This window comes from Sphaeramia orbicularis, chromosome 16 (genome assembly GCF_902148855.1).
Source record: "Sphaeramia orbicularis chromosome 16, fSphaOr1.1, whole genome shotgun sequence".
Classification (NCBI taxonomy): domain Eukaryota; kingdom Metazoa; phylum Chordata; class Actinopteri; order Kurtiformes; family Apogonidae; genus Sphaeramia; species Sphaeramia orbicularis.
The window spans coordinates 43,906,358-43,919,706 of NC_043972.1; the positions used below are offsets into that span (position 1 = coordinate 43,906,358).

A 13,349-nucleotide genomic window follows, 5' to 3' on the forward strand; every position below is an offset into this window, starting at 1 on the left:
TTGCACAATACTGTATCGATATTAAAAAGTACTGTATCGATATTTTTAGGTATTTATTCAAGTGCAGATATTGTGGAGGTTCATTTTTGTTGTTTTTCCTTTTTGTTTATATTTTATTTCTTATTATTCAACACTATTTTATTAAATAATGTTAGTTCCTTTGTTGGGATTGCACAAAAATAATGTTGTCATTTTAGTTCTGAACTAAAAGACTATGAACATTTGAACAGGATTTTAAACTGTAATGTCTGTAAAACGTAATTTAAGTTTGAACACAGAAACATTTTGTGATACAGCATTAGATCCTGATGTGATCAAATAAAAATGTGTATAGTATTTGTGCAGATTTCTGGCGTAATTCCGTTCTTCCAGGGTATAATCTTTTTTAAAAAGAAAGAAAACCAATAAAAAATGCCTTTTTAACAGTATTGTGATATATCGTGATACATTGTATCGTGACCCGAGTATTGTGATTTGTACCGTATTGCCAGATTCTTGCTGATACACACCCCTACGCCTGACGTTGTCTTGGACTCAATTGGCCATTACAGCTGTCAATCATGATTGGTCAAAATCCTCTGTCTTCCAGGTTTTCTCAAGTCTGAAAACAGAGCCAAGAGGAGGTGCAGATATATAGTTTCGTCCCAGATCTCTTAAAGTACAACATATTAAAGGGCGAGAGTGATTTTTTTTTTTCGTGACACTGCCTAAAACAAATTGCCTACTGAAGCTTTAACATACAGAACAGTGATGTAGGGGTAAAATACTTCCAATGAAAATTAGTGAGCTAACCCGGAATAATAAAAAAGATAAAAATTTAAATAGTAAAATGATAAAATCGTAGTGGTTTAAAAATGGAAAACATAAAGGGTCTCAAGGTTACGGTTAAGTCGGGCACTTGTTCAGTTCAGTTAAGACATTTACTTTAATTCTGTACCTCATATCTCAGTGAGTTTTAAAGGGTGTTTACAACGTCGAGGTAAAAACAACAAAAAGCAGCTCCACAGAAAGAAAGACAGAACATGTGGTTTCAAGTCTGGGACGGGGATTCAATTAGCTAACTGACATCAGAACATCTGTGCTGCATCACTGCCTGTTTCATACGCAAACACTCCACTTCCCAGGACAAAACGGACTAAAGTGAGACTGCGTGTGTTTTAAGCAACGAGATACGAAATCTCATCTAACAACGGCGAGGACGTCCACGTGACCCGCTCCGAGCTGCGAGTCTGAACTGTGGTTCTTTTAAAATACACATCCAGCTTAATTAAACCTACATCCAACGAACAGCGAACTCCAACAGAACGTCTGGCATCTGATCACAAACAGATGTTAGTACCCCTGAAATTAAAGTGTTTTTTTTTTTTCCCGATAAAGACAGATAAATTGCACCAAGTGAAAAGATTAGACATAAAATAAGGCAAAAAGATTTTCAACTAGCTACACTGTACATGTTTGGATATCCAGCAATTTCATCTATGTTCTACAATGAACAGTTTCAGTGAAAGAGGCTTCAACCTAAAGACTAAAATCAAAGTGCGATGGTAAAAAGTCAAAAGCTACGTTAAAGTAGAGTAGCTATCTTTGTTGATTACATTTAGGGCCAGCATGTCTTCAGAGAATGCAGCTCTTCAGACAGAATTAAACATGAAAACACAAACACAAAATCATTAAGAACCCAAATTACAGTCTGAGCAGAAAATAAAAATGACATTGTCTAATACTAAAACAGTCCAAACCTTTGGTAATGCATAGTTCTTTCCTGAATGTCTCAGACTATCAACAATAAAGCCCCCCCCCAAATCTCTCCGACAGCAGCGACTGCCACTTCAATCCTGTCTAAAAAAATAAAGAGCAATGACAATAACAAACTAATGGCTCTTTTTCTTCTCCGGTAATCTCCTTTTGCGCTCTGTTTTCAGGGTTCGTACAGCATTAGCAGTTTTGGCTTGTTTGGTAACTGGACCAAAAGAGATTGTTTAGAGCCGAGCGGTGCAGGAGACCGCTCCTCTCTAACCGGGTGAAGGTGCAGACTGACCCCCTTCCTCGTCCGTCGGGTCGTTCTAAGGCAGGAAGGGTTCGTCCTCCTCCTCCTCGTCTGCGCTGGGACCAGGGTCGCTCAGGCACCTCATTAGCTTCTGCTGCTCCTTGGAGCTCTCCACCTCCCCTTGTTTGTTAGCTCTGCCCTCTCGCGATGGAGGCCTCATCATCAGGCCCTGGTCCTCGTCCTGCTTCTGCTGGTCGGCCCGTTTTAACTCATCCAACAGGTTGACCGAGTCTGGGGACTGAGGGGAGGCCAGGTCCACTTGGATGGTGGGCACGTCGCCTGAGGATGGCTTCACACTGTACGACTGGGGATCTACAGGGAGGTACATTATATTTAGTTTATAACCATTTATCAACACAGACCCTCTGGCTATAGTCCGTCAGGTGGTCCGACAATGCACTGCAAAAAATGATATCTAAGAAAGTGAAAAACGCCTCATTTCTAGAACAGTTGTCTTATTTTTAGAGAAAAAAAGCTTGCCAAGAAATGTTTACATAAGAAAAAGATTCTTATTTAAAAATATATATATATATATCTGACTTTTTCTTAAGGTTTTCCAGCTAATACCAAGCTGGATTTTACTAGTAACAAGGTATGGTAATATTGTGCAAATTACCTCAGCAAAGGATTAAGATGATTTTCCTTATTTTAAGACTGAAACCACTTGCGCAGCTCCTCAATTTAAGAATCTTAAGAAATGAATGCAACTAACTTTTTTTTTTTTTTTAACCATTTATTGTTATTTACAGGCTTAAAACTTGACAAAAATGATAACACAGTTTAACATGACCCTTGACTAATTTGAAAAATGACTGAAAAAATCTTATGGCCAGTAGGAATGTCGCAGAGACATTTTTTTCTCTCATTCACTCTCATGTTAAATTTCTGTCACTAACATGTTTGACTAACTCCATGTTCCCATAATCACTGCTTATTCAATTCCGACTTTTTTCCACATATTATACATCGATACGTTCAAAAGACTCTCTGCAAGTCTCACCTGGAAGAGTGTTTGAGATAGGATATACGGTTATGGATTAATATCAGTTTGTTTGAGAGGTGGTTTCTTAGTCAGTTTAACGTGAGCACTCATGTCTCCATAAGGACGAGCTAATTGGTCCTTAACAGCACTAGGGATGTTTAGCTAAGTAGGTAACATATGGGACTCCAATGCAGAAGACCTGGGATTAATTCCCAGTTGAAGCGGTCATTTTCAGCTCAATCAAATGCTTATTACCTCTGCCAAGGAGGTTATGTTTTTGTCGGCATTGGTTTGTCTGTCGGTCTCTATGTTGGCAAGATAACTCAAAAAGTTATGGACGGATTTGGATGAAAATTTCAGGAAATGTTGATAGTGGCACAAGGAACAAATGATTAAATTTTGGTGGTGATCGGGTGTGGAGGGCGTGGGGGGGGGCACTGATCTGCCTTGGTGGAGGTCTGCACTCTACGAGTGCTTTTCTACAAAAGACAGCGCAGACCTCTGCCAAGGCAGATCTGTGCCCCCCCCCCCCTCAAAATTTAATCATTTGTTCCTTGTGCCAGTATCAACATTTCCTGAAATTTTCATCCAAATCCGTCCATAACTTTTTGAGTTATCTTGCTAACATAGAGACCGACAGACAAACCAACGCTGACACAAACATAACCTCCTTGGCAGAGGTAATAAGCATTTGATTGAGCTGAAAATGACCGCTTCAACTGGGAATTAATCCCAGGTCTTCTGCATTGGAGTCCCATATGTTACCTACTTAGCTAAACATCCCTAGTACAAAAGACAGCGCAGACCTCTGCCAAGGCAGATCTGTGCCCCCCTCCACCCCCAAAATTTAATCATTTGTTCCTTGTGCCAGTATCAACATTTCCTGAAATTTTCATCCAAATCCGGGGCACTGATCTGCCTTGGCGGAGGTCTGCGCTCTCCGAGTGCTTCTAGTTTTAAGATTTTTTTTGTATTTGTTACTCATATTTTCAGACTTAAATTCTTATATCCAGCTCAGTCAGAGACTAAAATTCCTCATTTAACCTCCTGAGACCCAGGAAATGTCAGCAAAGTACAAGCTTTTTTTGTTTTTTTTAATTAAATAAGTGCCTATATTGGAAACATCATGATGCTACAGTTTTTTCAGATGTAGTTTTTAAAATTTTTATGGAATGTTCTTTGTGGTGGACAGTTTTCTTTTCTTTTTTTTTGTATAAAGTTGTGAAACTCTTGTCCACAAATGTGGACAGAAAACCCATAGCTGTGTCTTAGGAGGTTAAAGTAATTCTATCTTAAATGAGTGTGATTTTCTTTCTTGTACTAAGCACTCTTTACTAAAATTCCAGCATTTTTGTCTAGTTTTAAGGCACATTATGGTTTTTTAGTTGATACACTTTTTTGCTTGTTTTAAGATTTTTTTTCTTACCCCATTGGCGGATTTTTTTTTTTTTTTTTGCTCAATATAAGCCAATTTGACCAGATTTAGGACTATTAGGCTTATTTCTAACATGGCATTTTTTGCAGTGCATGCACAAACACACAAAGTACAAGGAAAGGAGAATGTGGTCTGTCAAAACATTTCACATGAGAAAAATGATAAAGAAAACAATGCAAGTCAAATGATTTATAATGAAACACATGCTGAAACATTTCCACTTTAGGCCCACTTCAGACCAAAAATTCATAATGAGAAGAGTTTTCACCATCTTTATCCATCTTGATAAACTAATGATGAACATTAAATGCTAAAGCTAATGGTAAAGCTGTACACCTTTGCTCAGTGAAAATATTTGATGGTCTTGTGAATGTAACTTATTGATCGTAAGTACAGACAACAGTGCTATGGCTGTCAAGTTGTGTCCAAATACAATGCAGAAAAAATGACGACCGTCAAAAGCATAAAACTATAATGATAAGCCCACTAGTGTTTAAGTAAAGTCTTAGAAATACTCTCTGGACATTCTAACATGCCTGAAACGCATATCACATGACCACGTGGACTGATAACACCTGGGAATTATTGCACATTCCTCAAATAACAGCTGATTTGGTATGAATGTAATCAGCCGTACCATAATAAAAATGTAAACATTAACTGAACAAAAGCTGTGACCAGAGACAACAAGGACAGGAACACATGTGGTTCAGTATCCATGTTGTATTAACTGGTAGTCGTGACTCACGTCTTCTTTTCTTCCAGCAGTGGTCATGTGATCGGGTCACAATGATTCAGGGAAGGATCTACCGTACGTATGTGGATACTATAAGTCTCGGGTGTTTTTGTTTTATCTAGATAGCAGCATTTCTGAAGGTTTAAGATTGACAGAGGTTAAAACAGTGGGATAGTGGGGAAGCTACGAGAAAATGTAAGAGATACAGGGTGTCCACAAAGTGTCCTTACAATTTAAAACATTTATTACGGAAGCAATTGATGAGATCTGTTAATCAGATTTGTTTTATTTTCTCAGTGGTTATGAAAGTTTTTAATCACATTGTGGATCACGTGCAATCGAATCATTGGTTCATTTTTCTTCAAGATCAATTACTGCACATGTTTAACTTTGACCTTTTGACTGAATACACTAGAAAAAAATCTAAATCTTAGCAAGTGTATTTTTCTCATTTCTAGTTAAAATATCTCATCACACTTAAAATAAGACATAATCACCTAAAGAGTAACTTTTCAGTGAGATATAAGAACTGATTATTAGACTATAGATCTGGAAAATCTTATTTCAAGTAATCTTACCAAGATAATTTTCACTTCTTCCAGTGGCAGATTTGTTTGCTTGAATTAACCAAAAAAATCTTGAATTTATTTCTACCATTTATCATGACACTGCTCTTCTTGAGTCCTCAATCTATGGGTCTGAATCTCCATCTCAAGTATTCCATTCACAATTTGTAGCCAGTTGTTATAATTATTTTTGTTATAATTATTTAAAAAAATCTTGAATCAAGCCAAAAAAAAAAAAAAAATTTGCTAATGGAAGAAGCGAAAATTATCTTGGTAAGATTACTTGAAATAAGATTTTCAAGATCTATTGTCTAAAAATAAGTTCTTATATCTCACTGAAAAGTTACTCTTTAGGTGATTATGTCTTATTTTAAGTGTGATGAGATATTTTGACTAGAAATGAGAAAAATACACTTTGTAAGATTTTGATTTTTTTCCAGTGTATGTGTCACCACAGCTGGATGACCTTCAACCACCCATCCTTTTCCAGGTAGATGGTGCACCACCACATTTGGGACTGCATGTTGGTGGGTTCCTAAATTCCTAACATTTCCAGACCGGTGGATTGGAAGGGATGGTCCGATTCCCTGAACACCTCGTTCATCAGATATCACTGCCCTGGATTTCTTTCTATGGGGTTATGTTAAAGATATCGTGTATCGAACAAAGACACGGGACATCAACGACCTGAAGGAAAAGATCGCTGATGTCATTGACACCACTGATGAGACTATAATACAGCCAACATGGAAACAAATCCAGTACCGTCTGGATGTGATTCCTGTAACTAACGGTGTCCATATAGAGGTGGATTAAATGAGTCAAATAAACCTTCAATATCTACTTTTAATTTTGTAATACTTTCCACAAATTTGTCTATTCATTTACTTTTCTAATAAATATGTTAAACTGTAAAGAGACTTTATGGACACCTTGTATGTTTTAAGAGCAAATGTAGTGAGGGTAAAGAGGGGGTTCCTTGGAAAATATCCACCCCTATAAGGTTTGAAAACCTGCCCTATATATTGCTCTTAACTTTTAAAACAAACAACTGGTGAATTGTCAAGCTGAGTTACAGGCAATGTCCCGGTGACTTGAGCTGAGACAGGACTACTGACATTGCTACAACTTTTCCGTGCATCATCTTGAAACGGTGTTGTCCAGGGATCCCGCGGGGTACTTAAAAGTCTTAAAAGTCTTGAATTTACAAATCTGCATTTAATACCATTAGAAAATATTTAAAAGGTATTAAATTTGATATGAACCTGTAATTGTGTATAAACTTGTTGGCTGGATTGTGTTTAAATGTGTTTGTTAAATGTCCAAGCTGCAAAGAAAGTAACATTAGTCGACAGTTCCACCTGATCCAACCTGACAATTTACACTGGAATTAAGAACCAATTATTGCTAACTTTGCAGAAATCGCTAATATGTGCAGTCATTAGTCATGCAAGTCACCTGAGAAAGCTGACTTTGAGAAGTTTAAGGAACTTCTTAGGCAAAAAGTAAGGATGAGGAAGTACAAATTAACAAGTGGTGCCAGGCACAACAAACCTCGCCCCTCGCACATATTGTAGCTTATTTTATTTTAAAAATTCATTAAAAATTTGAACTTTGACCTACTGTACCTAAAATGTAATCAGATCTATTCTGGGTCACTGTCTCTGGCAATCTATAAACCCAATTTGGTATGAATTCAACCAATAGTTTTGCTGCTAGAGTGTTAACAAACCAACAGACAAACAATACCCCTTGCCTCCTCTTTGGGGGGGTAGGGGGTAATAATGCTTGGTTGGAAGACGATTTTCAACCTGGTTGTCATGAGTGGAGGGGAAGGGCTGTGAAATGGGCATTAAATTCACTTCTGAGTAGTCTTAAAAAGGTCTTTAAAAAGTCTTCAATTTAACTTGTAAAAACCTGTAGGAACCCTATTGTGAATCTTTGGTCTGAGGTGGGCTTCACATTGAAAAACACAAGCTAATACCATCACACATATCATGCCACAGAACAACACGACTTTGTTGACTAGCTACTCTCATTAGTAATGATCACTGATGAATGTTAAAAAGCAATGTCTGTGAAGCATGCGTGTTAGGGTTGTTGTCGGGTTACCATAATGCATCTCTCTCCTCTACACTCGCTACATACCTTGACAGATTTTGTTCTCTTTCTGCTGAGCGGGTTTGAAATCAGTATCTCTGCCTAAAATGAAACCACACACTGGTTTACATGCTGGCTGGAACATGCAAACGCATTTCCATTTGTGGGGAAATATCTGACTGAAACATCACTGCGGCTGGAACAGAACAGCAGCAGTGTTTCTTTGGAAACCCTGACAAAATAGAACGCCTGATGACTGTTTAACCCTTTTATCGGACAAGTGACTATTTTTGGTAATTTCCGAATACATTACAAGACAGTAGCCCCTTTTACACAGCACTTCTGTGACAGGAATATTTCGCCTTTATTCTGGAACAACGTCTGTGTGAACGAAATGGTGGGATCATTTGGTCCCACCTTTATTGTGGCTCTGTAACGCCTCTGGAGGTAGTAACAGAGCCCTGATAAAGGTGGAATCATGATTCTGGAACGCTGTGTAAAAGGAACACCTCTCGTTCCGCAACCGAGGTGTGACGTTTTGTGGCTTCGTGACACAGGTGCCGCGGCTTCGTGCCAATGTGCTACTGGTGCTGCAGCTACATGATATTTTCACCTGTGGCATGAAGCTCCGACACCTGGGGCGGCTGCCGCAGAATCCATGCCAGTGCCTTCACATGTGCAGGGGGAATTTAAAAATGAGCGCGGGCCATGTACAGGGTGGGGAAGCAAAATTTACAATATTTTGAGGCAGGGATTGAAAGACAGTGTATGACCAATTAGTTTATTGGAAGTCATGAGAATTTATTTGCCACAAGAAAATGTACATAATAGAAATTGTTTTTATTCTGTGTGTCCTCCTCCTTTCTCAATAACTGCCTTCACACGCTTCCTGAAACTTGCACAAGTGTTCCTCAAATATTCGGGTGACAACTTCTCCCATTCTTCTTTAATAGTATCTTCCAGACTTTCTCGTAATAGTTTTGCTCATAGTCATTCTCTTCTTTCCATTATAAACAGTCTTTATGGACACTCCAACTATTTTTGAAATCTGCTTTGGTGTGACGAGTGCATTCAGCAAATCACACACTCTTTGACGTTTGCTTTCCTGATTACTCATGTGGGCAAAAGTTTCTGAAAAGGTATGGATAATAGTGTTAGGTGTGATTATGACATCAATATATGTTTGGTTTCAAAACAATTGACGTAGTGCCTGCTGAGAAAAAACAACTAAATGTTCATTGTAAATTTTGCTTCCCCACCCTGTACAGTAAACAAGCATATCAATGCAACCAGAAAGAGTCGAACTGGGGAGACGCCGAGATCCGCGAGCTGTTGTCACTACGGGTGGACGACTCTATCCATGCTAACATTTGTGGAACGGTGAAAGATGGGCCGACTCTGGAGAGGTTGGCAACACCGCTATGCTCAGGGTATTTCCGATGCGGAAGTGATACGTCACACTATATGCTGCGATGCGTCGCCGCTAGGGATGTCCGATATTGGCTTTTTTGCCAAAAACCGATATGCCGATATTGTCCAACGCTTAATTTCCGATTCCGATATCTACCGATACCGCTGCCGATATATGTGGGATATTAAACTAATTTTAGGTAACATCACATATCTCCTGTCATGGAATTAACACATCATGCCTAATTTTATTGTGATGCCCCATTGGATGCATTCTCAGATACAACAAGGCTTTCAAAATGTAAACACTGTCTGTGCAAAGAATACATACTTCAACTTAAGTTGTGGAAAAAATGCCATATTTATTTATTTTCTCTCCCTCCCTCCATGAGTCTATTACAGTGTGGCAACTCTACTGTACAATTTTGAAAACTGCACATTTCTTTCAGCTACAAACAATGCTTCATTTACGTGTCGGTAAATGCTGGCGAAATCAAGGCATTATTTTATCGGTTTTAGTGATAGGCAAAAAAAACGATAACGATATTCACCGATATTACATTTTTATGCCAATATCGGAGGGCCGATATTATCGGACATCCCTAGTCGCCGCCCCTTTGATTCCAGAACACAAGTCCGCTGTGTAAAAGTCCAGCCTGTCTCACCTCTGTTACTCCTTGGCGGTGGAAATCAGTCAATGGTGGAAAAAAGGTGGGATCACCATCTCACCTTTTTTCCAGGATCTCTGTGTAAAAGTGGCTAATGACAGCAACAGTTACAGTGAGGACAGTGACGCAATGGTACTAATGTAAGGAATGATGTTCAAAGGGATAATGTGGATGTGGACAGGTGTCTGGATCAGCATTTATGTTCTAAAAGTGATGTTCTAATGTTCTAAAATACATGTTCCTTTCAACTTACATGTATACTTCTTGGATTTTTTTTTTTTTTTTTGCAACTTACGGGTAAGGAACTAAATATGGTAACGTCATTGACCTTGATTTTCTACATGACAATAAAAAAAAAAAAAAAAAATTCCGCAAAAGTAATAAAGTCTTAGTTATGTCCTCCAATAACACACCACGGTTTAAATTTTGACTTTGAAGTATTTCTATGAGTGCCCTATAAAGGGTTAACCCCATCGCAGCTGTCCTATTGTTCTACATGGTATCTTGCGGTATGTGAAGTGGGAGCTTGTGTGTGTTAGCATTCGGAAACAACAGAGATGGATGTGTTTACCTGAGGCCAGTCTGGCTCGGCACATGGTCGGGGAGTCGGGAGGAGCAGCAGGCACCGTCAAGTAGTTATTCATCTCTTTTATCTGAGAAAACACAGGGATATTTCATTGTAATGTTTACGCAATGATCGAAACACGGCTACATAACCTGCCTCGGGAAACACCACCGTTATTGAGTAAAGTTTAGTTGAAGTACACGTTCTGTGTTCTGTCGCATCTACTGTTTGTGAAAATTACAGCCGGAAACTAAAGCACTTCCACCGAGTCATCATTTATTAGTGTCTGGGAGAAACTTTAAAGTTACGAAGTGGTCTATTAGTCTCTGCAGGAATCCTCTCAAGTCTACAGCAGCGTCTAGTGGTTTTGATTTACCTCAAATGAGTCACTTTTCATTTTTCTAATTACAACCTCATAAAATGGGAGTTTGTATTGGAGCCAATCAAGCGCACGAATAAATCAGGAGTCATTTGTGTCGAGAAAATTAGTTTAAGTTACTGTAGGTCAGGTCTAATCACAACACAAAGCATCACGAAGTTTATGCTAAATTATTTAACTGCCCGGCTTGTTTACTTATTACAGGCACAGTGTGAAATGAGAAGAGCAGTGCTTTAAGTTTTCAGGGTTCTCACTCTTTCCCTGGAATTATTTTCTAGGACATTTTCAGGCGCTACAGAGACCAGTTATCATGTCATACCCTAATCCAGGGGTGTCAAACATGCGGCCCGGGGGCCAAATCCGGCCCGCCAATGGGTCCAGTCCGGCCCTGGGGATTAATCAGTGAAACACAAAAATTACACTGAAGATATCAGCAATCAAGGATGTCAAAATAATTTTAGGTCAATTCCATCTAAAGTGGGTCAGACTAGTAAAATACTATCATAATAACCTATAAATAATGAAAACCACAAATTTTTCTCTTTGTTTTAGTGTAAAAAAAAAGAAGTAAAATTACACAAAAATGTTAACATTTACAAACTAGCCTTTTACAAAAAATGTGAAAAACCTGAACGAATATGAACAACCTGAAATGTCTTAAGAGAATTAAGAGTAATTGTACCAATATTCTGTCTGTTATTAAATGTTTTGAGCATTCGTAGATCTACTGTGATCTGCAAGTTGTAATGAACATGTGAAAATGAGAAGCTGAGGCCAAATAATGGCATAAATTGTTAAAATGGCACTTTTTTCTTAATAAATTTAATTTTGGTCATGGTTGTTCATGTTTTTCCACATTTTTTTAAAGGATGTAAAAATTTTGATAATATAATTTTCCTTTTTTCACTCTAAAACATAGAAATTAGACATACAAATTTTGGAATTGATATTATTTTTGTATTATTGTGTTATTATTTTAATCATCCGGCCCACTGCAGGTCATATTGGGTTGTATGTGGCCCCTGAACTAACGTGAGTTTGACACCCCTGCACTAATCTATTCCCCCTCATTCTTTGGAAGTGTTCTTTTCTGAAGTTGTAACTTGCGTTTTTACCCAGATTCTTTCTATGTTTGATACCAAGACATTTGATGTGCAGTCTAGGGCTATAATTTATCTATGAAAAATAATTATAACAACTGGCTACAAATTGTGAATGGAATACTTGAGATGGAGATTCTGACCCATAGATTGAGGACTCAAGAAGAGAAGTGTCATGATAAATGGTAGAAATAAATTCAATGGTTTTTTTTTTGCCTAATTCAAGCAAAAAAAATCTGCAAGGAACAAGTGAAAATTATCTTGGTAAGATTTCTTGAAATAAAATTTTCAAGATCTATTGTCTAAAAATAAGTTCTTACATCTCACTGAAAAGTTACTCTTTAGGTGATTATGTCTTATTTTAAGTGTGATGAGATATTTGGACATGAAATGAGAAAAATACACTTTGTAAGATTTTGATTTTTTTCCAGTGCATTTTCTATTTCAATGTCACATTACTAAAACCAACTGTTAGTCACAAAGGTTTTTTTATGGTCAATGTATCCCAAATGTCCCTCATGTTAATATTATACAGAAATCAAACAATAAAAATATAGTAACAAAAAAAGAAAAATAATTATGATAAATGTATTATAGAATAATGCAAACACACCCACAGATTACAGCAGAGCACTTCATTAACATGACAAACTGGAGTTACAATGTTCAACTGGACAACTTTCTCTTCTCTCTTACTTTCTCTCCCGCACTTCCTCTAAAAATATTTGTATATTTTCAATAAATCAATGAAAAACAAATTCTCTTGTTTCATCTCATTTTATCCACACAAGGTCACAAGGCAGGTGAAGATAAATAATTTTCCAGGATAACTTAATCATTTCCAAGACATTTGGCCTTTATTCTCATTTTCCATATATTTTCCATGACTAGAAAACTGGTCAGTCCTTTTCCAGGTTTTCCAGGAGGCGTGATAACCCTGGTTTTGTTTGTTTTGTGTGTGTTATTAGTGGTATCTGGTGTGTTTCTGCTGCACTCATTCATTAGCTGGTGTCACACTGAATGACTTGTTTATCAACACGACGAGTCATACCTTCTTTTCCAACTCGATCATCTTCTGTTTCTTTATAAGTAAATCACCGAAGCCGTCCTCGTACGGATCTGCCACCAGTGTGTGTCTGTTGTAGGAGCGCAACTGAGGGAGGCCACAAACAGATACAGAATAAACCGTCAAACAACAACAGAACAACAAACATTTCAGTACTTCAGTAATCCACAAGGAAAAAACAAGATATACTTGACCTGTTAATGTTACAACTTATAACTGATAAACCGGCCAACCTCAGAACAATAAACACAACCCATGCACCTTATTTTGAACTTTACCTTGTATATCTCCTTAT

At 37.7% G+C, this 13,349-nt stretch overlaps 1 protein-coding gene across 1 annotated transcript in view; it reads right to left on the minus strand.

The window, feature by feature from the left end:
* Positions 1-697: 697 nt before the first annotated feature.
* LOC115435819 (sodium/hydrogen exchanger 1-like) overlaps positions 698-13,349 on the minus strand; it is a 71,438-nt gene continuing 58,786 nt past the window's right edge. The window contains 3 exon segments of the mRNA XM_030158431.1: positions 698-2,359; positions 10,516-10,597; positions 13,040-13,141. Coding sequence (XP_030014291.1) covers positions 2,064-2,359; positions 10,516-10,597; positions 13,040-13,141 — 480 coding nt within the window. The 3' untranslated portion in view covers positions 698-2,063.